We start from the raw sequence: 23,412 nt of genomic DNA, 5'->3' as shown, positions 1-23,412 counted from the left end.
GCTGTAATCCACTCGGGCAGCGTGACGCGACTGAGAGGGAAACCCGCCAATGGCGGGCTCGGGACCCTGGAGCGACACGCGCTTGAGCCAATCAGATGGAGGCGGGCGCGCCGGGGCCCCGCGGAGCCTACGGGAAGCGGGCGGGCGGGCGGGCGGAGGGGCGCTCCGGCGGAAGGGCGGGGCGGCTCGGGCCGTGAGAGACGAGCGCGCTGGGCGCCTCTGGCGCAGGCGAGGGGTACCGGAGGGCTGTTCGGGAGCCCCTGACGCGAGGGGTGGGAACGGCGCGGGGGAGGGGCTTGTCCGGGCGCGTGAGGAGAAAGGACGGAGGCTGACGGGGTACCTCGGCAGGGGGGGCTCCGGCGTGGAGCTGGAACGGGCGGCGGAGGCGGGCTCCCCGGTGCTTCCCGGGTCGGGAAGGGGTGGCCGGGGAACACCGGAGCGCGGGAGCTCGCCCTGGAAGAGAAGCTGAGGCGCTTAAGGGGGGTGAACGCCGCGTGGGGCCTCCTCCCTCGTCCGGAGCGCGCAAGGGCCCAGCCCTGGGCCTTCTAGGAAAAACAGCGCCCCCTCCCGCCCGGACCTGAGCGGGCCGGAACGCGATGCCCGGCCTTTCGTGCCTGTGTAATTTTGATTCGTTTAACGCATGTGAACGAGCCAATCAAACATAATTCAGAGTTGTATTGTATTTTATTAAGTATTGTTTAAAGATAGGAGAAAAAATTTTTTAATGTTTATTTTTGAGACAATGCGAGAGACAGAGTGCAAGCGGCGGGGGCGCTGACAGAGGGAGACACAGAATCCAAATCGGGCTCCAGGCTCTGAGCTATCAGCACAGAGCTGGGGAGGGACTTGACTCAGGAACGGTGAGATCATGAGCCGAAGTCGGACGCTTAACCGACTGAGCCACTCAGGCGCCCCGGAAAAAAGATTTTTGTTTTAAGGAACTGGCCAAAAAACATTTGTTTTCCAAGTTCTAGAGATTTTTTCCCCATTGAAAACATTGACGTGATAAAAGTATTTTGTCCCCCTTATGAATGATTGACAAAGATAGTCATCCAAAGTTGCTAGGATAATCCACCTAAGGATAAAATATTTTTCTCACTTTGAATTGCAAATAAAATCTTTATGGTAGTAAGCTTTTCATTTTTTGTGTCTTTGAATGGTGGACTTAATTTACAAGATTTCATTTAAATTAACTCTGAGGTTAACTAAAGAATAATTTATGGTCCAGCGGATCCATTTGGAGAGGCACATCAGATCTTTGAGTGGGCACAGTGATTTATTAGTTTAGTTTAGTAAATGCATCCTGTGTACCAGGACGTTACTAAGCATTAAGAATACAAAACACTCCAGCGTGGCATTAAAATATAGCTGACTGTATTGGAAGATCTCATTGGCTTTATTCAACGTTGGGGCAGCATTCCATTTGGCAAATAGAAAGGAGATCCGAAGAAATGCAGAAAGAAACAAGCTTCGCAAGGCAGAAAGGAGGTGGGGCATGGAGTCATAAACGAAAGGATTATTTCAGAAAAATTCGCTGTCCTTTGGGGGAAGCCTGGGGTCTATCAGACTACCTCACTAGTACAGCTAGGAAATTCCAGACTCCTGGTTAAGATTATATTCCTAGAAGAGGCTGAGACTGCAGTTAGGTTGGGTATGGACTCTCGGTTTGCTGATGTGGGGCTTGGCACAGATAACTGCGCTTTGGGCCTGTCGTCTCATTCTTAACGGTCTCTCTGCCTGCCACAGACTCAGTCTAAAAAGGAAGACGCAACAATTCTAATAATTGGATATCTTTTTTAAAATAAGTTTTTAGAAAAATACTGTAAACAACATCTGTTGATGAGAGCTCATTTTTTCAGAATTTCAGTTAATACGCATAGAAGAAAAGATAGAGGATCACAATATTTCATGAAAATGATTCAGGCAACAAAACCATGAGGTGAAAGATTGATGACGAACTGGCTGCCAAAGTATCTCTTCACAGATTATTTGTTGGTTGTAGGGGAAACACAACTTCACATTGGAAAACCCACTGATCCATATTAGCATTACTAAAAGTAAAAGAACCAAACCATATGGCTCCTGTTGACAAAAAGATTGATCCTTAATCTGTTCAGGACCTTAGATCAAATTTCCAGTTTACAAGAAATATGGGGAAAGAAAAAGTGGAAACAATCAAATCCAGAATGTGGGACATCCTTTAGGACGACTGACCTTGTTTCTTCAACAAGACAATAGCAAAAGAAGAGGCAAGAGAAGACTGTTCTAAATATATAAAAATTTGGCAAAATATTTTAAATGATGGGATTTATATTGATTATACTATTTTTCTGCTTTTATATATTTTTGAAATAAAAATTTATGTTCACTGTAAAAAATTTTTAATTCAAAAGTATGTAACAGAAATAAAGTTCCTATTCCTCAGATGTAACCAGTTTAGAATACGACAGATTTTATATCTCATACATGTATAAACACCCATTTATATAACTTTGAAATGTGCTCTCTTCCACATTGTTCCGGAACTGTAATATGTACATGCGTATATAACATATGCATGTGTGTGCGTCCATATGTAAGATGAATTTCCAGATGTAGAATTCCTATTAATAAAAGTTATAGGTCAAGGAGGGTACTGATTGAAATTTGGATTAATATTGTGAGCACTGGGTGTTGTATGTAAGCGATGAATCACGGGAATCTACCCCCAAAACCAAGAGCACACTGTATACGCTGTTAGCCAACTTGACAATAAATTATATTTAAAAAAAAAGTTTAAGTAGATTATTCAAGTTTACCTAAGTAGTAAATCCTTCAGTATATGTATATCATTAGGAAACAATACCAAGTAGTCATTGTACACAATGATAAGCACATTTGTTTAAAAAGGAATATGTTGAAAGAGAACTGCAGCCCTGACTGGAGAGACAGAACTTCTCAACATGGCTGACAAGGCCCTCCTTGGCCTGGACCCAACCTTGCTCCAACCACAGCTCACCCCACTCCCCTCCCTTTATCTGCTCCAGCCACACTTGCCTCCTGGTCAGGCTAACCTGCTCATCCCCCAGGATCTTTGTACATGCTGTTCCTTTTGCCTAGAATGCTTTTCTCTCCCCTCTTACCTGACATATCCACTCCCATTTATCACTTCCTCAAGAAAGTCTTCCCTGATCACTCACTACAGCTGTAATTGTGCATGCATTAGACGATTGATTTTTTATATTGTCTGCTCCCACTGTAGTCTAAGCTCCAGGGGGCAGAAGCCATACCTGATTCTTCTCTCTGTTGTATCCCCCACACCTAGCACAGGGTCTGTCACAGAGTGAGTACCCAATAAATATTGAATGAATGAATGAGGAGTTTCAACAGCAGTCACCATATGTAAACATTAACTAATTATCTAAATGTTCAGGTGGTCTCACTAATTTGAGGGATCCCAGAGCTAATTGGTGTTCCAGAGAGCACTTTGGGAGATCCAAATTAAGGCAAAAAATAAATTTGGATTAATATTGCAAAATTTTAGGGGTGCCTGGGTGGCTTAGTTAAGCTCTGACTTCAGCTCAGGTCATGATCTCACGGTTCATGGGTTTGATCCCCACATCAGGCTCTGTGCTGACAGCTCAGAGCTTGGAGGCCGCTTTGGATTCTGTGTCTTCCTCTCTCTCAGCCCCTCCCCCGCTCATTCTCTCTCTCTCTCTCTCTCTCTCTCTCTCTCTCTCTCTCAAAAATAAATAAACATTAAAAAAATTTTAAAAATATTGCAAAATTTTGTTTTACCAAGTACATGTTTTCATTAACAACATAAGGAAGTCTGTTAACCTTCATACACTCTGCTACCAGGTATCATTCTTTCATTCCTTAATCTAATAAAACAAACGAGTTTATCTTCTATGATTATGTCAAGCAGCAAGGCCAATGGCAAGATCTGATTGATATAGCCAGTAAAGATATAACAAGCCACTTTAGATTTAGATGATTTGTTACTTATATAAACAGCAAGAGGAAGATAGTCAAAGATGCCAGCTCCCCTTGGTTCTCGTCCCACACCCGAAAAGGAGCTAGATAACTGCAAAGTGAGTTGTGGGACACATCAAAGCTGAGGAGCCAAGTCTAGATGCAGCTATAAGGATTTTTAGCCTGTAGCTGTATCTGAGCCTTATGCCTTGTCAGGACTGGGAGGATAAAAAACGGTCTCATGTCTGCCTCCCAGAGAGATAGGCAGGTGGGAGAAGGCCTCACGGTAGCACCTCACAAGCTTCCTTGCTATCCGTTGGGTATCAAAGAGTTCTGCCAAGACTCAATTATAGCTGTGGTTCGAGTCCAGGGAATTAGGAGGGGTCATACATTAGGATCTGGGGAGTCACTCAAGATGAAGGCAGGACTGCCAATAGAAAGGGAAATCCCGAACCATATGTAAATGTGTTGAGGTACTGAACATTTGGTGAATGACAGCAAGGAGGACAGGTTGGAGGACAGCCAAAGACTGAACCTCAAAGAAACCAAAGTTTTTGCATAAAGGTAGAGAGGTAACGGCCTGGAAATGGTAGTGTAGGGGAAGATGGAAAGACCTTACAACCTTCATAAAAAATAACTCAGAATGGATCATAGACCATAACGTAAAATGCAAAGTTTATAAAACTTCTACAAGATAACATAGGAAGAAATCTACATGACTGTAGGATTTTAGATGCAATACCAAAAGCAAGATCCATGAAAGAATTGCATGAGACACCTAGTTTCTCTGAGTGACAAAAAATGTATCAAGAGATCTACAGACTAGGATGCAGGGAGTATGCGTACCGAGGGCAAAGGTCTAGATACTCAGGGCCTGGAAACAGGCTGGCATGTCAGCAACACTGACATCAGCCAAAGGCCTTGTTTCTCCCCAGCTTACTCAGCCTAGCTGGCCAGATTCTATACCAGACTCCTTAAAGGGGAGAAGGAAATAGGCTCCAGGACCAGCCAGGTGTATCTCTTATTACTTTAAGCATTTAAACACAAAAAATCTGTAATATTGTAATTGGTCATCACTTGTTAGTTCATTAAAATAATCAGTTCTGTTTCTGTTTAAAGTGAGTGCTACATTGAATAAAATCTGAATTAAACTTCATCATAGGTATCTATTGATATCTGATTATTTTACACATAGAAGCATGAATAATGTTTAAAATACAACTTGAGTTGATTCAGCCTTGATTGTAATTAAGAACTCTGTGAAGAGGAGAAGTGGTGTCTATGGTTTGGATCCCCAGTAGCTGCTTAGTTGCAGAGTCCCAGTCTCGACCCAATTCAAGCCGTTGGCAGATAGATGGATATTGTCCTTCGGTTCTTCTTACCCACTCACTTGCTTTCTTTATTTCTTCAAAAGCCCAGGGAATATTTCTAGATTAAAAAGAAATGTTTCCATCAATTTCAGAATATAATTACATACGAAATATAACGTGGTACGAAATGCAGCACGTTAGATCTGACAAAATAATTCTGTCAAAAATTAAGATATTTAATCAAAGCAATTCTAACATTTTATGAAAGTTCTACCTACCAGACTGACATGGTGCTTTTAACTTATTCGATACATTTTTTAATGTTTATTCTTTTTTTTTTTAATGTTTATTCATTTTTGAGAGACAGAGAGCAAGCAGGGGTGGGACAGAGAGAGAGGGAGACACAGAATCCAAAGCAGGCTCCAGGCTCTGAGCTGTCAGCACAAGGCCCAAACTGAGGCCCGAACTCACAAACCGTGAGATCATGACCTGAGCTGAAGTCGGACCTTAACCGACTGAGCCACCCAGGTGCTCCTTATTCAATACATTTTTAAGTATATTATACCCATCACTTTCCAGCTTCCAAATGCTTCACAGACTTCCTGGCTGCCTCCAGGACAATTCAAGCTTCCTCCAGCCTACGTGTATTTGTCCTTTTTTGTCCCTTTTCATTTTTCTTGATCTAAATCCATCCATTCTTCAAGCAGAAACTCAATACTCTTTTACAAACCAGGCTTCTATTTCTCTCTCCTTTTTACTGTACCAGGAATTCTCAATTTGATTAGTTAGCCATTTTCCTAGGTATTTTCCTAAGACCCATGAAACTGTCATATTTAATTATCATACAAACCAGGAACAACGTACTACTAAATTGTGCATTACATAAAAACTTCAAGTTTGTGTCCATAAAATGCTGTCGAATATTCAAGAATGTCAAATATTCAAGTCTATTCAAGACTCAGAAAAATTCTGAGATTTTTTCATTAGTATTAGCTACTTCCTCATTTGTTTTGTCACCTGCTAGAATTCATTAGCAAACAAGTCGTAACATATACTAAAGTTAAAAAAAAATTCTATGGGCAGGGGGACTAAAAATTTGGAAAATTCTCCATCTTCCTGGTTTTTTTCCCTGTGAACTGGGAAAGAGCCATTAGTATAGTGGGTGGCTAAGAGCTAGTTTCAAAGCCTGACTCTGAAATCACACAATGTTGGCTCTGTGATATGGTGCAGCTTTCATTCAACACTGAAAGCCTCAGTTTCCTCAATCATGATAATAATATGAGATCCTAGGAGGTTTGTTGTGGGGATTAACAAAACACATGGCTCAATAGTCCCTGGCCCAGAGTAGGTAATCAATAAATGTTAGCTGAATATCATGATGACATGAACATATAAACGGCAAGCACGATCGAACAGATTTGTTTGTCAGTAATCATTAGTCTACTTTATAGTTACTAACTACTGAAAGCAACAAAACTAGTTTTATTTATTAAAAAATTTTTTTTTAATGTTTATTCATTTTTTTGAGAGAGAGAGAGACACACACACACAGAGCACGAGTGGGGCAGGAGCAGAGAGAGGGGGAGACACAGAATCCGAAGCAGGCTCCACGCTCTGAGCTGTCAGCACAGAGCCCAACACAGGGCTCAAACTCAAGAAACCTGAGCCAAAGTCAGATGTTTAGCCAACTGAGTCACCCAGGTGCTCCAAAACTAGTTTTAAATATTCTCACTAATTCAAGTGGCCTTCCTTTAATCCAGCTGGCCTGTAAACTTTTGACTGACCATCCCGCTAGCATGGATGTTAAATAAACATTATAAAAACTCCCAAAAAACAGGTTTGATTATTTATTTTAATTTCATCTGCAAATATGTATCTCTAAGAGACAAGAACTTTTTCTTACACATGACATTAAAATAGCTATAAATAATTCTTTAATATCACAAAACATTCAGGTACTGTTTAAATCTCCTTAATTGTCTGTCTCTCTTTTAAAAAAAGGTGTGTTGTTTTTTTTTTTTTTAACATTTATTCATTTTTGAGAGACAGAGAGAGACAGAGTGCTAGCAGGGGAAGGGCAGAGCGAGAGGGAGACACAGAATCTAAAGCAGGCTCCAGGTCTGAGCTGTCAGCACAGAGCCCAACACAAGGCTTGAACTCAGGAACTGCAAGATCATGACCTGAGCCAAAGTCAGATGCTTAACTGACTGCATCACCCAGGCACCCCTCTTTCTCTCTTTTTAAAATAATACGGGTTTTGTTCAAATCAGGATCCAAACAAGGTCTCACATTGCCTTTGGGGCATGTGTCCTGTAACTTATAGCTTCCACCCCTTGCCTTTTTTCTTTTGCCATTTATTTCCTCACACTCCAGATGCTGCTGATTGCAGTCCATGGTATAATTTAACATGTTTAATACCTCTTCCCTGGTACATGGACTTTATTATGCAAAATATCTACATAGTTTCAAAGTCAAAAAGGTAAAACAAGATATAGTAGGAAGAACGTAGCTTGTCTCCTCCCCCTTTCCTTATAGATAGTATTTTTATAAATTTTGCTAGTTTTCCCACTTATCTTGCCTTTTTAAAAAGGCATAAGCAAATTATATATGTATGTATGTGTGTTATGTGCATGTATGTATATTCTGTGTATATACACACACATACGGGGTGACCATTTGCATGGGGTATGGACGAAGTTTTGGGAAGTAAGGAAAGTATTCACACGGAGGCTCAAGGCCTCTTGTGGTGCCTGAGGTCAGCCCAAGGGCTAGAAGCCAGGGTCCCAGAACTGTCTCTCTCCACTCTGTCACATTATGGCATAAAACTTCCAAGTGGTCACAGAATTCTAAATTTAAACCCAGTCTTCATGAAGTTGTATTTGCCAAGGCAGGACTTTAAAACATATTTTATTTGACAGTTTGCTAGTTTCATTTATAATTTTTAAATACTTAGACAGATAGTATGTGGGTTTCCATCTATATTCTTGTGCCAGGCCTGCAACTGTTGGGAACAGGACTGGTCCTAACAATCGTATTGCAGATTTTCCAAAAGCACATTTAATCAATATACCATAGTGAAAAGAACACTAAACCAGGAGCCATAGATCTGAGCTCCAGTATAAGCTACACTTAACCCTCTGAGCCCTGGTTTTTCCTGGAACCCCAGAGGCAAAAACACTGTGTCTGCCCTGTCAATGACAGAATAGTGCAGGCAAGATACTCCCTGTGAATAAATTCTCTTTGTTCTTACAATTCCATGTAGCTGCTTGTAAAATTTAGTCAAGAAATGGTTAGAAATATAAATGAGTTACTTAATGCGATAATTAAAGTCACCTGGAAATGGAAGCATCGTCCAACTTCATCAGTGATTTGAAGACTATTCCCTTTTGTTCCAACTTGGTACGAAGAAACTGCAGTACCAGAAATGTGGCGATCAGGTCCAGGAGACGCTCGCTTCCTTTTATACCTGAAAGTGGAAAACTCTTTTGTATCTGTTGTAAATTCTGCATCTCAAACCGTGCCCATTTATGAAAGCGCTATGAAATAATACATTAGCAAACCATAAACCATGGTACATTAGCAGATCATAAATTAGCCTGCTATGTAAATAACAAAAGAGGATGAATGAAACAAGCACCATAGCACCCTGGCCATTGTTAGGAAGCAGTTATAGCCACAGCTCCAATCCTTTGCCATCTTTAATAACCAGAGACGCATGAAGTTGGTGAAAGAAATTCAGTTCTTAGGCTCCTGCTACAAATACCTCAGAGGAGTAAACTAAATATACAACAGATGAACAATTGATATGGCTGGCTAAGTCGGTATATCAAATTATTTCTAGTGATTAGACCACTGAAATAAATTTCTAGGCCTAAGATGGAGCCGCTACTGCCCGGGGTGTCATGACAGTGAACCAAAGCTTTTGTGTCCCTGTAAAAGCTCGCCTTGATCAGAAACAAAAAAGGTATATCCAGTCAGCCAATCCCCAAACACCAAGCCAACCTGGATGCGATACTCACTACCCTGTTCCTTGACGTTTCTGAATAAGGCCAGAAAGGCAACCCTAGTCAATCAATATAAGCCAAGTACTTCTTCCTTCTTCCCACTTGCCTCTTTCTATAAAAGCTTGCAGCCCAGTCCCCTTACTTTGTAGTTCTCTGGACTCTTGAGGGTAGAGAGTACCAGCTTCAGGAAATGTAAAATAAATATTTTTTAGATCATCCAAATTATTCTGATTATTTTAACACTACTACAGGTAACAAGTGTTATTTACCCAAACCAAGAAATTTTACTATAAAATACAATTGAAAATGAATGTTTTTATATAGTGAGCCAGAAAATAAGAACCCATTTTAATTTTCTAAATGCAAATCACGTATTTGAAATCACTTGATACAAAAATTAGACTTCAAGTATTGTTATTTTTTCAATCTCACATTTCATGAAACTAAGCTTTTTTTTTTAATCTTTATTTATTTTTGACACAGAGAGAGACAGAGCATGAGTGGGGGAGGGGCAGAGAGAGAGGGAGACACAGAATCCGAAGCAGGCTCCAGGCTCTGAGCTGTCAGCACAGAGCCTGACGCGGGGCTTGAACTCACGGACTGTGAGAGTCTGACGTGGGGCTTGAACTCACAAACTGAGATCATGACCTGAGCCGAAGTCGGATGCTCAGCTGACTGAGCCACGCAGGTGCCCCGAAACTAAACTTTTAACATCTATCTTGAGTGGGTTCAGAACAAGTCACCCCAGAACATGCTACTTTTCGATGTGGATAATCTTGAGCTGAAGGCAATCAAGATCCAGCAAACTCACAAAAAGCTTTTTACCTCCCACCTAACGGCCTAAAGAAATTGGAAAGGAGGCTTATATCAGGAAGAGAGCTATTACCAGAGACTAGTTTTTCACATAAGAGACTAACCTACATGGTAAGTCAACATTGGTTTATCAAGCACCTTCCTGTGAATCATCCCTGCCCCTCCCCCACTTGCCCAGACCCCTCTCCATTTCCTCAGCTCAGTGCCTGGCTGCCTGCGAGTCTCCCATCTTTGTGGGACTCCCTTTTGTACAGGTATATATGTGTGTGTACATAATTAAAATGGTTGGTTTTTCTCTTGTTAATTTTTTATCATAGGGTGTCTCAGCCAAGAACCTAGAAGGGGGTAAGAAGAGTTATTTTCCTCCCCTGCAATCTTCATCATCATTAGAGTTCACAGTGAGTTGTGTGCGAGTTTCCCAGGTAAATTATCTGTATTTCCATCTTAGATTTTGATATGTAGTCCTGTTAGCATCACTACAACATAGCCACTTAATGTTTTTTTATTATGAAATCTTTTAAGCATACAGAAAAGAGAACTGTGTAGCTTGTCAACTTTTATCATTTTCCCACATCTGCTTCAAATTCCTCTCTTTTCTTTAGAAGAAATAACATATTATAAAATTGAAGCCATCTTATATATGTCCTCCAACTCCCTGTTCCTCAGCTCCCCAGATTTTCAGACGTAAACACTATTTGGATCTTTCAATTTACATTCTCATGATGTACGCTCCTTTGGTTGTGGTGGTTGTTTTGCAAAGTTAGTTTCTACATATCATGTGTTCTTCCTTCCAAGTCCTTGCTTAATCAATTAAATGCACTTTTCTTCTTTTGTATATACCTTACATATGCATATGTTGTGTGTATGTATATATATATGTGTATATATATATATGTATACTTTGTATATACCTTACCTATGCATATGTTGTCTTTTCTTCTGTCTACGCATTTACAAAAAATTTTAATGTTTATTTTTGAATTTTTTAAATGTTTATTCAGTTTTGAGACACGGAGTGAGTGTGAGTGGGGGAGGGGCAGAGAGAGAGAGGGAGACACAGAATCCGAAGCAGGTTCCAGGTTCTGAGCTGTCAGCACAAAGCCTGATGCGGGGCTCAAACTCATGAACCATGAGATCATGACCTGAGCCAAAGTCAGCTGCTTAACCAACTGAGCCACCCAGTCCCTGTTTATTTTTGAGAGAGAAGAAGAGTGAGCAGGGGAGGGGCAGAGAGAGGGAGACACAGAATCCAAAACAGGCTCCAGGCTCTGAGCTGTCAGCACAGAGCCAGACGTGGGGATCGAACCCTGAGATCGTGACCTGAGCTGAAGTCAGACGTTTAACTGACTGAGCCACTCAGGCTCCCCTATTTTGAATTTTTAGAGGAACCTCCATACTGTTTTCCAGAGGGGCTGCACCAGTTTGCATTCCCAACAACAGTGCAAAAGGGTTCCCCTTTCTCTGCATCCTTACCGACATCTATTGTTTCTTGGGTTGTTAAATTTTAGGCATTCTGACAGGTGTGAGGTGGTATCTCATTGTGGTTTTGATTTGTATTTCCCCGATGATGAGTGATGTTGAACATCTTTTCATGTGTCTGTTAGCCATCCGGATGTCTTCTTTGAAAAAGTGTCTCTTCATGTCTTCTGCCCATTTCTTCACTGGATTATTTGTTTTCTGGGTGCTGAGTTTGGTAAGTTCTTTATAATTTTGGACACTAACCCTTTATCCAATATGTCATTTGCAAATATCTTCTCCCATTCTGTTGGTTGCCTTCTCCCGTTCTGTTGTTAGTTTTGTTGATTGTTTCCTTTGCTGTGCATTAGGTTTTTATTTTGATGAGGTCCCAATAGTTCATCTTTGCTTTTATTTCCCTTGCTTCCAGAGACATATCAAGTAGGAAATTGCTGTACCCAAGGTCAAAGATGTGCTGCCTGTTTTCTCCTGTATGATTTTGATGGTTTCCTGTCTCACACTTAAGTCTTTCATCCATTTTGAGTTTATATCTGTGTATGGTGTAAGAAAGCGTTCCAGTTTCATTCCTCTACATGTCACTGTCCCATTTTCCCAGCACCACTTGCTGGAGAGACTGTCTCTTTTCCACTGGGTACTCTTTCCTGCTTTGTCAAAGATTAGTTGGCCATATATTTGTTGGTCCATTTCTGGGTTCTCTATTCTATTCCAGTATTCTATGTATCTGTTTTTGTGCCAGTACAATACTATCTTGATAATTACAGCTTTATAATACAGCTTAAAGCCCAGAATTGTTATGCTTCCCACTTTGGTTTTCTTTTTCTTTTTTTTTTAAAATTTTTTTTTTTCCACGTTTATTTATTTTTGGGACAGAGAGAGACAGAGCATGAACGGGGGAGGGGCAGAGAGAGAGGGAGACACAGAATCAGAAACAGGCTCCAGGCTCCGAGCCATCAGCCCAGAGCCCGACGCGGGGCTCGAACTCACGGACCGCGAGATCGTGACCTGGCTGAAGTCGGACGCTTAACCGACTGCGCCACCCAGGCGCCCCTTGGTTTTCTTTTTCAACATAACTTTGGCTATTCAGGGTCTTTTGTGGTTCCATAAAAATTTTAGAATTGTTTGTCTAGCTTTGAGGAGAATGCCTGTGCAATTTTTTTTTTATTTTATTTTTTTTTTTAATTTTTTTTTTCAGTGTTTTTTATTTATTTTTGGGACAGAGAGAGACAGAGCATGAACGGGGGAGGGGCAGAGAGAGAGGGAGACACAGACTCGGAAACAGGCTCCAGGCTCCGAGCCATCAGCCCAGAGCCTGACGCCGGGCTCGAACTCACGGACCGCGAGATCGTGACCTGGCTGAAGTCGGACCCTTAACCGACTGCGCCACCCAGGCGCCCTGTGCAATTTTGATTGGGATTGCACTGAATGTGTAGATTGCTTTGGGTAGTATTGACATTTTAACAATATTTGTTCTTCCAATCCATGAGAATGGAATGCTTTTCCATTTCTTTTTGTCTTCAATTTTTTTCTTAATTTATTTTTTTGATTTACATTCAAGTTAGTTATCATATAGTGCAACAATGATTTCAGAAGTAGATTCCTTAATGCCCCTTGCCCATTTAGCCCATCCCCACTCCCACAATTCTTCCAGTAACCCTCTGTTCTCTATACTTAAGAGTCTCTTATGTTTTGTCTCCCTCGTTGTTTTTATATTAGTTTTGCTTCCCTTTCCTTATGTTCATCTGTTTTGTCTCTTAAAGTCCTCATATGAGTGAAGTCATATGATATTTGTCTTTCTCTGACTAATTTCGCTTAGCATAATGCCCTCTAGTTCCATCCACCTAGTTGCAAATGGCAAGATTTCATTCTTTTTGATTCCCAAGTAATACTCCATTGTATATATACCACATCTTCTTTATCCATTCATCCATCAATGGACATTTGGGTTCTTTTCATACTTTGGCTATTGCTGATAGTGCTGCTATAAACACTGGGGTGCATGTGTTCCTTCTAAACAGCATACCTGTATCCCTTGTATAAATACCTAGTAGTGCAAATGCTGGGTCATAGGGTAGTTCTATTTTTAATTTTTTGAGGAACCTCCATCCTGTTTTCCAGAGTGGCTGCACCAGTTTGCATTCCCACCAGCAGTGCAAAAGAGATCCTCTTTCTCCGCATCCTCGCCAACATCTGTTGTTGCCAGAGTTGTTAATGTTAGCCATTCTGAGAGGGGTAAGGTGGTATCTTATTGTGGTTTCGATTTGTATTTCCCTGATGATGAGTGATGTTGAGCATTTTTTCATGTGTTGGTTTGCCATCTGGATGTCTTCTTTGGAGAAGTGTCTATTCACCTCTTTTGCCCATTTCTTCACTGGATTATTTGTTTTGGGGGTGTTTTGAGTTTGATAGGTTCTTTATAGATTTTGGATACTAACCCTTTATCTGATATGTCGATTGCAAATATCTTCTCCCATTCCGCCAGTTGCCTTATAGTTTTGCTGATTGTTTCCTTCACTGTGCAGAAGCTTTTTATTTTAATGAGGTCCCAATAGCTCATTTTTGCTTTTGTTTCCCTTGCCTCTGGAGACGTGTTGAGTAAGAAGTTGCTGCAGCCCAGGCCAAAGAGGTTTTTACCTGCTTTCTCCTCAAGGATTTTGATGGCTTCCTGTCTTACTTTTAGGTCTTTCATCCATTTTGAGTTTATTTTTGTGTATGGTGTAAGAAAATGTTCCAGTTTCATTCTTCTGCATGTCGCTGTTCAGTTTTCCCAGCATCACTTGCTGAAGAGACTGTCTTTATTCCATTGGATATTTTTTCCTGCTTTATCAAAGATTAGTTGGCTCTATGTTTGTGGGTCCATTTCTGGGTTTTCTATTCTGTTCCACTGATCTGAGTGTCTGTTTTTATGCCAGTACCATAATGTCTTGATGATTACAGCTTTGTAATGCAGCTTGAAGTGCAATATTCTTCGATTTTTTTCATAAGCTTTCTATAGTTTTCAGCATACAGATCATTTACTTCTTTGATTAGGTTTATTTCTAGGTATCTTATGGTTTTTTGGTACAATTGTAAATGGGATTGATTCCTTGATATCTTTTTATGCTGCCTCATTATTGATGTATAGAAATGCAACCTATTTCTGTACATTGATTTTATATCCTACAATGTTGCTGAATTCGTGTATCAGCTCTAGCAGTTTTTTAGTGGAGTCTTTAGGGTTTTCCATGTAGTATCATGTCATCTGCCAATTTGTATGCCTTTTATTTCTTTTTGTTGACTGATTGCTGAGGCTAGGACTTCCAACACTATATTGAACAACAGGCATGAGAGTGGACATTGCTTCATTTTCCTGACCCTAGGGGGAAAGTCCTCAGGTTTTCCCCACTGAGGATGATATTAGCTATGGGCCATTCATATGTGCCTTTTATGATGTAAAGGCATGTTCCTTCTGTCCCTACTTTCTTGAGGGTTTTTATTAATAAAGGATGGTGTATTTTGTCAAATGCTTTTTCTGCAACTATTGAAAGAATTATGTGTTTCTTATCCTTTCTTTTATTAATGTGGTGTATCACATTGATTGATTTGCAAATATTGGACCAGCCCTACAGCCCAGGAATAAATTCCACTAGATCATGGTGGAAGGTTCTTTTGATATACTGTTGGATTCAATTTGCTAGTATCTTGTTGACAATTTTTGCATCCAGGTTTAACAGGGATATTGGCCTGTAGTTCTCCTTTTTTGTTGGGTCTTCATCTGCTTTGGAATCAAGGTAATGCTGACTTCATAGAATGAGTTTGGAAGCTTCCCTTCCATTTCTATTTTTTGGAACAGTTTGAGGAGAACAGGTATTAACTCTTCTTTAAATGTCTGGTAGATATCCCCTGGGAAGCCATCTGGCCCAGGACAATTTTTTTAATGTTTATTTTTGAGAGAGAGACAGAGCACAAGTTGGGGAGGGGCAGAGAGAGAGGAAGACACAGAATCTGAAGCAGGCTCTAGGCTCTGAGTTATCAGCAGAGAGCCCAATGTGGGGCTTGAACTCACAGACCATGATCTATTTTGGAGAATGTTCCATGTGCACTTTAAAAATTTTTTTTTTTCTCAACGTTTTTATTTATTTTTGGGACAGAGAGAGACAGAGCATGAACGGGGGAGGGGCAGAGAGAGAGGGAGACACAGAATCGGAAACAGGCTCCAGGCTCCGAGCCATCAGCCCAGAGCCTGACGCGGGGCTCGAACTCACGGACCGCGAGATCGTGACCTGGCTGAAGTCGGACGCTTAACCGACTGCGCCACCCAGGCGCCCCTCCATGTGCACTTTAGAAGAATATGTATTCTGTTGCTTTAGGAGGAAATGTTCTGAATATATCTGTTAAGTCCATCTGGTCCAGTATGTCATTCAGAGGCTTTGTTACCATGTTGATTTTCTGTCTAGATGATCTGTCCATTGTTGTAAGTGGAGTATTAAAGTCTCCTACAATAATGGTATTATTATCAATGGGTTTATGTTTGTGATTAATTGATTTATATATCTGGGTTATTCCAAGTCAGGGGCATAAATATTTACAATTGTTAGCTCTTCTTTAAAAAAATTTTTTTTTTGATGTTTATTTGTTTTTGAGAGAGAGAGAGAGACAGAGAGACAGAGCATGAGTGGGACAGGGGCAGAGAGAGGGGGACACAGAATCCGAAGCAGGCTCCAGGCTCTGAGCTGTCAGCACAGAACCCAACGTGGGGCTCGAAACCACGAGCCGTGAGATCATGACCTGAGCCAAACGAAGTTGGATGCTTAACCGACTGAGCCACCCAGGTGTCCCTACAATTGTTAGCTCTTCTTGATGGATAGAGCCCTTAATTATAATACAATGCTCTTCTTCATCTCTGTTTTCAAATCTAGTTTGTCTGATATAAGCATGGCCACTCTAGCTTTCTTTTGCCATCCAGAAGCATGATAGATGATTCTCCATCCCCTCATTTTCAATCTGTAGGTGTCCTCAGGTCTAAAATGAGTCTCTTGTAGGCAGCATATAGATGTATCTTGTTTTTTATCCATTCTGACTCCTTTGTCTTTTGTTTGTGGCATTTAGTCCATTTACATTCAGAGTGATTACTGAAAGATATGAATTTAGTGCCATTGCATTATCTGTAGATTGCATGTTTCTGGTGATGTTTTCTGGTCCTTTATAGTCGTTGCTGCTTTCCACTCTGACAGTCTCCCTTAGAATTTCTTGCAGGGCTGGTTTAGTGGTCATGAAATCCTTCAGTTTTTGTTTGTCTGGGAAAGTCTTTATCTCTCCTTCTATTCTGAATGACAGGCTTGCTGGATAAAGGCTTCTTGGCTGCATATTTTTCCTATTCAGCATATTGAATATTTCCTGCCACTCCCTTCTGGCCTGCCAAGGTTCAGTGGACAGGTCTGCTACTAACCTTATATGTATACTCTTGTAGGTTAAGGACCTTGTATCTCTAGCTGCTTTCAGAATTTTCTCTTTATCTTTGTATTTTGCAAGTTTCACTATGATATGTCATGGTGTTGACCTGTTACTGTTGATTTTGAAGGGAGTTCTCTGTGCCTGTTGGACTTAGATGCCTGTTTCCTTCCCCAGATTAGGGCAGTTCTCAGCTGTAATTTGTTCAAATAAACCTTGTTCCCCCTTTTCTCTCTCCTTCTTCTTGAACTCCTATGATATGGATATTGTTTCATTTCATGGACTCAGTTCTCTAATTCTCCCCTTGTGATCTAGCAATTTCCTTTCCCTTTTTTTTCCAGCTTCATTATTTTCCACAAATTTATCTTCTATTTCACCTATTCTCTCCTCTGCTTCTTCAATCCTTGCTGTCACTGTATCTAGTTTATTTTGCATCTCAGCTATAGCGTTTTTAAATTCATCCTGACTAGTTCTTAGGTCTTTGATCTCTGCAGCAAGGCTTTCTCTGGTATCTTCTATGCTTTATGTTTTTTTCAAGTCCAGGTATGAGTCTTATGACTGTTGTTTTAAATTCTTGTTCAGATATATTGTTTATATCTGTTCTGAGCAAGTCTTTGGCTGTGATTTCTTCTTGACTCTTCTTTTGGGGAGAATTGTTCCATCTTGTCATGTTGGCTAAGTTTCTGTCTTTGGCGTGTTTGAAAAGCATGTCTTGCAGCTGAGAGTACTACTATACTAAAACGGGTCATACACTGCCCAAGGCCTGGCACTTCAGTAGGTAAGTGTTTGTTGTGTGCACTCTGCTGTTGATTTTGCCAGACCTCATTTTCTTAATACAGGGAAAAAGAATTAAATAAAATTTTAAAATAAAACAACAAAACCAATCCATTATCTCATAAAGAAAATCAGCAGAGACAAAAGAAAATATGGGGACTGTTTAATTTAGTGTGTTCTTTTTTTTAAGCATTACATATAAAATCTTAAGCATTACATATAAAAATAGACTAATTTTTAAATGACATTAATAACAAGCAACATGTATCTCTATTAAAAACATCATAAATAATAAAGTTATAAAATGCCTAAATAGTATTATCAGAATCACTTAGAAAATAAATTAAGAGGGGGAAGGAAAGATAAAAGAGAAACAAAGAAGAGGATAAAAGGGAAAGTTTGGTAGAGAGATATAAAGCTAAATCAGAGAAAAAACCAAACATCTTGCAACTATACCAGAGGAAAAAAGGCTGAAAAACACACATACAGAAAAATAACATGAGTAATATGGAGATATAAAAATTAGTATAGAGAAAACCCATAGGAAAGGTATATCCATAAAGAAAGCTTACCCACTGCCATCTGTGATGCCAGATGCCCTAGCTTTCTTCTTATTTCTGTGGCCATTTCTTCTCAGTGTCTCCATTTCTGCTCAATGTCTTTGCTGGTTCCTATTCTGTCTGACTACTAACTATTGGCATGCCCAAGGACAGCCTTAAGCCCTCTTCTCTGTTCTAGCAACCCTCTTTCTTTAGGTGATGTCATACATGCCCATGGTCCATAGCTTTAAGTACTGATGGTTCTCCCAAAGTCTTTTTCAATTCTTACCTCTTTCTGAGCTCTAGCCTCATAGAACCAACTAGGTATTTCTTTCTAATGTCTGCTAGGAATCTCAAATTTTAAATGTCCAAAACATAACTCTATTAGTGTGTTTGTAGGCTCAATCTACAGTTGTTTTCCCTTCCCATGCTCATGCCTGAAAACTCTCTTTCACCTGTCCACATCTAATTCATCACCAAAGCCTGATGTTTCTTTTTCTTTTTAATTTTTCTTTTTGTTTATTATTTACTTTTGAGAGAGAGAGAGAGAGCAAGCGGGGGAAAGGCAGAGAGAGAGAGAGAGAGAGACAGAATCTCAAGCAGGCTCTGCACTGTCAGCACAGAGCCCAATGCAGGGCTTGAACTCACGAACCATGAGATCATGACCTGAGCCAAAGCTGGATGCTTAACCAACTGAGCCACCCAGGAGCCTTAAGCCTGATGTTTCTTGAGAATGAATTTCAAATCTTCTCAAGTATACACTTAAATTTTTAAAAAATTAAATGTATTAAAAAAAATTTTTTTTTCAACGTTTATTTATTTTTGGGACAGAGAGAGACAGAGCATGAACGGGGGGAGGGGCAGAGAGAGAGGGAGACACAGAATCGGAAACAGGCTCCAGGCTCTGAGCCATCAGCCCAGAGCCCGACGCGGGGCTCGAACTCACGGACCGCGAGATCGTGACCTGGCTGAAGTCAGACGCTTAACCGACTGCGCCACCCAGGCGCCCCAAAAAATTAAATGTATTTATAGGGTATAAATAACAAACACTCAAGTAGGAATTGCCCATTTATGTATTATTTTTGTTTTAAAAGACTAGTAAAATATACATAACATAAAACTTACCATCTTAACCATTTTAAAGTATATAGTTCAGTGTTACTAACTACATTCACATTGTTGTGTTACGGTCACCACCATCTATCTCTGGAACCCTAACTCCCCCATCCCCTATTCCTCTCAGCCCCTAGTAACGACCATTCTACTTTCTGTTTCTGTGAAATTGACTATTCTTGGTGTCTCGTATGGAATCATATGGAATCAAGTGGAATCATACAGTATTTGTCCTTTTGTGACTGGCTTGTTTCACTTAGCATCATGTTTTTGAGGCTCATCCATGTTATGGCATGGATTAGAATTCCTTCCTTTTTAAGGCTGAATGATATTCCATTGTATGTATATATCACATTTTCTTTATTCATTCACCCATTAATGAACATTTGGAGTGCTTCCGCTTTTTGGCTATTGCAAATAATCCTGCTATGAATATGTGTGTACAAATATTTCTGAGTCCCTTCTTTCAACTCTTTTGGTTATATACCCAGAAATGGAATTTGCTGAGTCATATGGTAATTCTATTTTTAATTTTTTGAAGAACCACTCTATTGTTTTCCCATAGCAGCTGTACCATTTTACGTTGCCACCAACAGTGCACAGGGTTCTTATTTCTCTACATCCTTACCAATACTTGTTATTTTCTGTTTGTTTGTTTTTTATAGTAGTCACCCAACTACCCGTTTTAAGAAACAGAATATAATCATTACCTTGAAAGTGTCTGTGAGTTATGTCCCAATCATATTCTCTTGTTCTCCCTCTTAGAAACTACCACTATGCTAATGTTTGTGTTTATCACTCAGTTCTATCACAAGGTTTGTACCTTGTTTATATGCTGTTTATATGTGTCTTTAGGCTAGTTTATAGTATGCCTTTCTCACAGTTTAAATTTTATTTATTTTTGGTGAAAAGGCATGGCTGATGTATGTAGTCTACTTTATTAATCTTTTCCTTTATGGCTTGTGCCTTTCTTTGCATTGAAAATTCCTCTCTGAATGATAAATTAAATACTTCCAAATGTTAACATCTGGAGAATTTAGGTGAAGGGTGTATGAGAATTCTTTGTACTATATTTGCAACTTTTCTGCAAGGCTAAAATCACTTAAAAATAAAAAGTTAAAAAAAATTTACCTGTCCTAAAATCAAAAAGATTCTTTCCAGTATTTTCTTCCAAAATTTTTATTGTTTGTTTTTTAATACTTAGGTTTTCAATCTATTTGGAATTTTTGAGTATGGTATGAGGTAAAGGGCCAAACTGTACTTTTTTCTTATTGTTTGGTTGTCCCATCACCATCAATTGAAAAGTCCATCTTTTCACCCTTGATGGGTGTTCTTTTTTTTTTTTTTTTTAAATTATAGTCACCCTAGTGGGTATGAAGCAGTACATCACTATAGTTTTTATTTCCATTTCCCTGATGACTAATGAGGTTGAGCATCTTTTCAGGTCTGTATTAGCCATTTGTATGTCTTCTTTGGAGAAATATCTATTCAAATCCTTTGCCTACTTTTTAATTGTACCATTTAGCTTTTTATTACTGAATTATAAATGTTCTTCATATATTCTGGATACCAGTCCCTTATCAGATACATGATTCGCAAACATTTTCTCCCATTCTTTGTGTTGTCTTTTAATTTTTCAGTTGCACACAAAATTTCAGAAAATTTTAATTGAGGCATACCTTACATATACAATTTTAAATCTGATCAAGTTTAGTTTGTCTATTTTTCTTTTGTGCTTTCAGTGTCAAGAGACCATTGCCTAATCAAAGGTCATGAAGATTTGCTTCTGTTTTCTTCTAGGAGATGAATAGTTTTAAGTTATATTTGGAAGAAAGAGATCCAATTTCACACTTTTGCCTCTTAGATATCCAGTTGTTCCAGTGCCAGGTGTTTGTGGAAAAGGCTGTTCTTTCCCCGTTGGATTGTCTTGACATCCTTGTCACACAACAACTGACCATAATGAAGAGGCTTATTTCTGGACTGTCAATTCTATTCCATTGATTCCATTCCATCTACCTTTTTGCCATTACCACATTGTCTTGATTAATGCAGTTTTTCCTTAAATTTTGAAATTGAGAAGTGTTACTCCTCCTGTTTTTTGTTTTTTTCAAGATTGTTTTGGCCATTCCAGGTCTTCCATATGAATTTTAGGACCAGCTTGTCAATTTTGGCAAGAAAGTAATCTGAGATTTTGATAGGGAGTGGATTGAATCTGTAGATCATTTGGGGAGTATGGCTATCTTAACAATATTAAGGCTTCCAATCCATGAACATGTGACATTCTTCCATTATTTAGATCTTTTAAAATTTCTTTCATTAATATCTTATAGTTTTCAGTGTACAAGTCTTGCATATCTTTTGCTCAATTTATTCCTAGGTATTTTATTGTTTTTGATGCTATTGTAATCTTTGTCATATTTTTAAATTAAATTATGTTAGTAAAATAAGCTGAAAAGTATTCTCATATTTTTCCTAAGATCTACAATATTTTGTATTAGGTTGGAATTATCTGTTCTTTGAATATTTGGTAGAAGAATGGGGTAAAATAATCTCAACCTAGTGTTGTTTTCTTTGTGAGAAGGTTTTAAACTAATTTCTTTAATCACTACAGAATTATTCAAGCTTTCTATTTTTTCTTTAGTTGGGTGTGGTAAATTTAATATTTTCTGAAAATTCACCTAAGTTTTAAGCTTTATTGGCATAAGGCTGTCCATAAGATCTTATTATTCTTTAAATCTCTCTACCACTTTTCATTAACTACCCTCTTTTATTCTTAATATTCTTTATAATGCCTTCTTTCTCTTTTTGTTCACTCATGCAAGAACTTTGTGATTATTATCAATCTTTTTAAAAACTTGACTTCTTTTGGGATTTTTTTTGGTTTCTTTTGAGAGAGAGAGAGAGTATGTGTGGTTCTGTACAAATTTTAGGATTGTTTATTTCTATGAAGAATGCCATTGGAGTTTTGATAAGGATTGCATTGAGTCTGTAGATTGCTTTGGGTAGTATGAACATTTAAGCAATATTCCAATCCATGAACATGGAATAGCTTTCTATTTATTTGTGTCTACTTTAATTTCTTTCATCAGTATCTTATACTTTTTATGTATATGTCTTTCACCTCCTTGGTTAAATTTATTCGTAGGTATTTTATTCTTTTTGAAACGTGTAAATCGGATTATTTTCTTAATTTCTTTTTCTGATAGTTCATTATTACCGCATAGAAACACAACTGATTTTGTGTATTGATTTTGTATCCTGCAATTTTCCTTAATTTGTGTATTTGTTCTAATAGTTCTGTGGTGGAGTCTTTAGGGTTTTCTATATATACTATCATGTCAGTTTGCAAATAGTGATAGTTGTACTTCTTCCTTTCTGATTTGATGCCTTTTATTTCTCTTTCTTGCATTGGACCTCTTTCTGACTAGGACCTCCAATACTATGTTGAATAAAAATGGGGATAGTGGACATCCTTGCCTAAGATCATTGGGCTCCTGATCTTAGAGGAAAAGCTTTCTGCTTTTCACTACTGAATATTATGTTAGCTGTGGGCCTGTCAAACATGGCTTTTATTAGGCTGAGAAACATTCCCTCTATACCCACTTTGTTGAGAATACTTTTTAACATAAGTGATAAAAAAGACTTGTCAAATGCTTTTTTTGTATCCACTGAGATGATCATATGATTTTTCTTATCCTTCATTTTGTTAATGTGGTATATAATGTTGATTAATTTGCAGATATTGAATCATCCTTGCATCCCTGGAACAAATCCCACTTGATCATGATACTTTTAGCAAATTGTTGAACTTGAGTTTCTAATATTTTGTTGAGCATTTTTGCATCTGTAATCATCAGGAATATTGGCCTGTAATTTTCTTTTCTTGTAGTGTCCTTGTCTGGTTTTGGTATCAGGGTCCTGCTGCAAATCTGATTAAGACTTCTTTTTTTTAAGTTTTAATTTTAAATTTTTTTTTTCTTTTTCTCTTCAACGTTTTTTATT

At 39.0% G+C, this 23,412-nt stretch overlaps 1 protein-coding gene across 1 annotated transcript in view; it reads right to left on the bottom strand.

Moving 5' to 3' along the window:
• Window positions 1-3,710: 3,710 nt before the first annotated feature.
• Window positions 3,711-23,412, bottom strand: part of PARP4 (poly(ADP-ribose) polymerase family member 4) — a 119,262-nt gene continuing 99,560 nt past the window's right edge. Inside the window, exons 35-36 of the mRNA XM_047068287.1 lie at window positions 8,598-8,730; window positions 3,711-5,382 (exon numbers count right to left, since the gene is read on the bottom strand). Of these exons, the coding sequence (XP_046924243.1) occupies window positions 5,187-5,382; window positions 8,598-8,730 (329 nt within the window). The 3' untranslated portion in view covers window positions 3,711-5,186. The remainder of the gene's footprint in view (window positions 5,383-8,597; window positions 8,731-23,412) is intronic.

This window comes from Lynx rufus, unplaced genomic scaffold (assembly GCF_022079265.1).
Source record: "Lynx rufus isolate CCGP_SWC_20201006 ecotype Redwood Valley unplaced genomic scaffold, mLynRuf1.p SCAF_1, whole genome shotgun sequence".
NCBI classification, from domain to species: Eukaryota; Metazoa; Chordata; class Mammalia; order Carnivora; family Felidae; genus Lynx; species Lynx rufus.
This window is presented reverse-complemented; position numbering and strand designations above follow the sequence as displayed.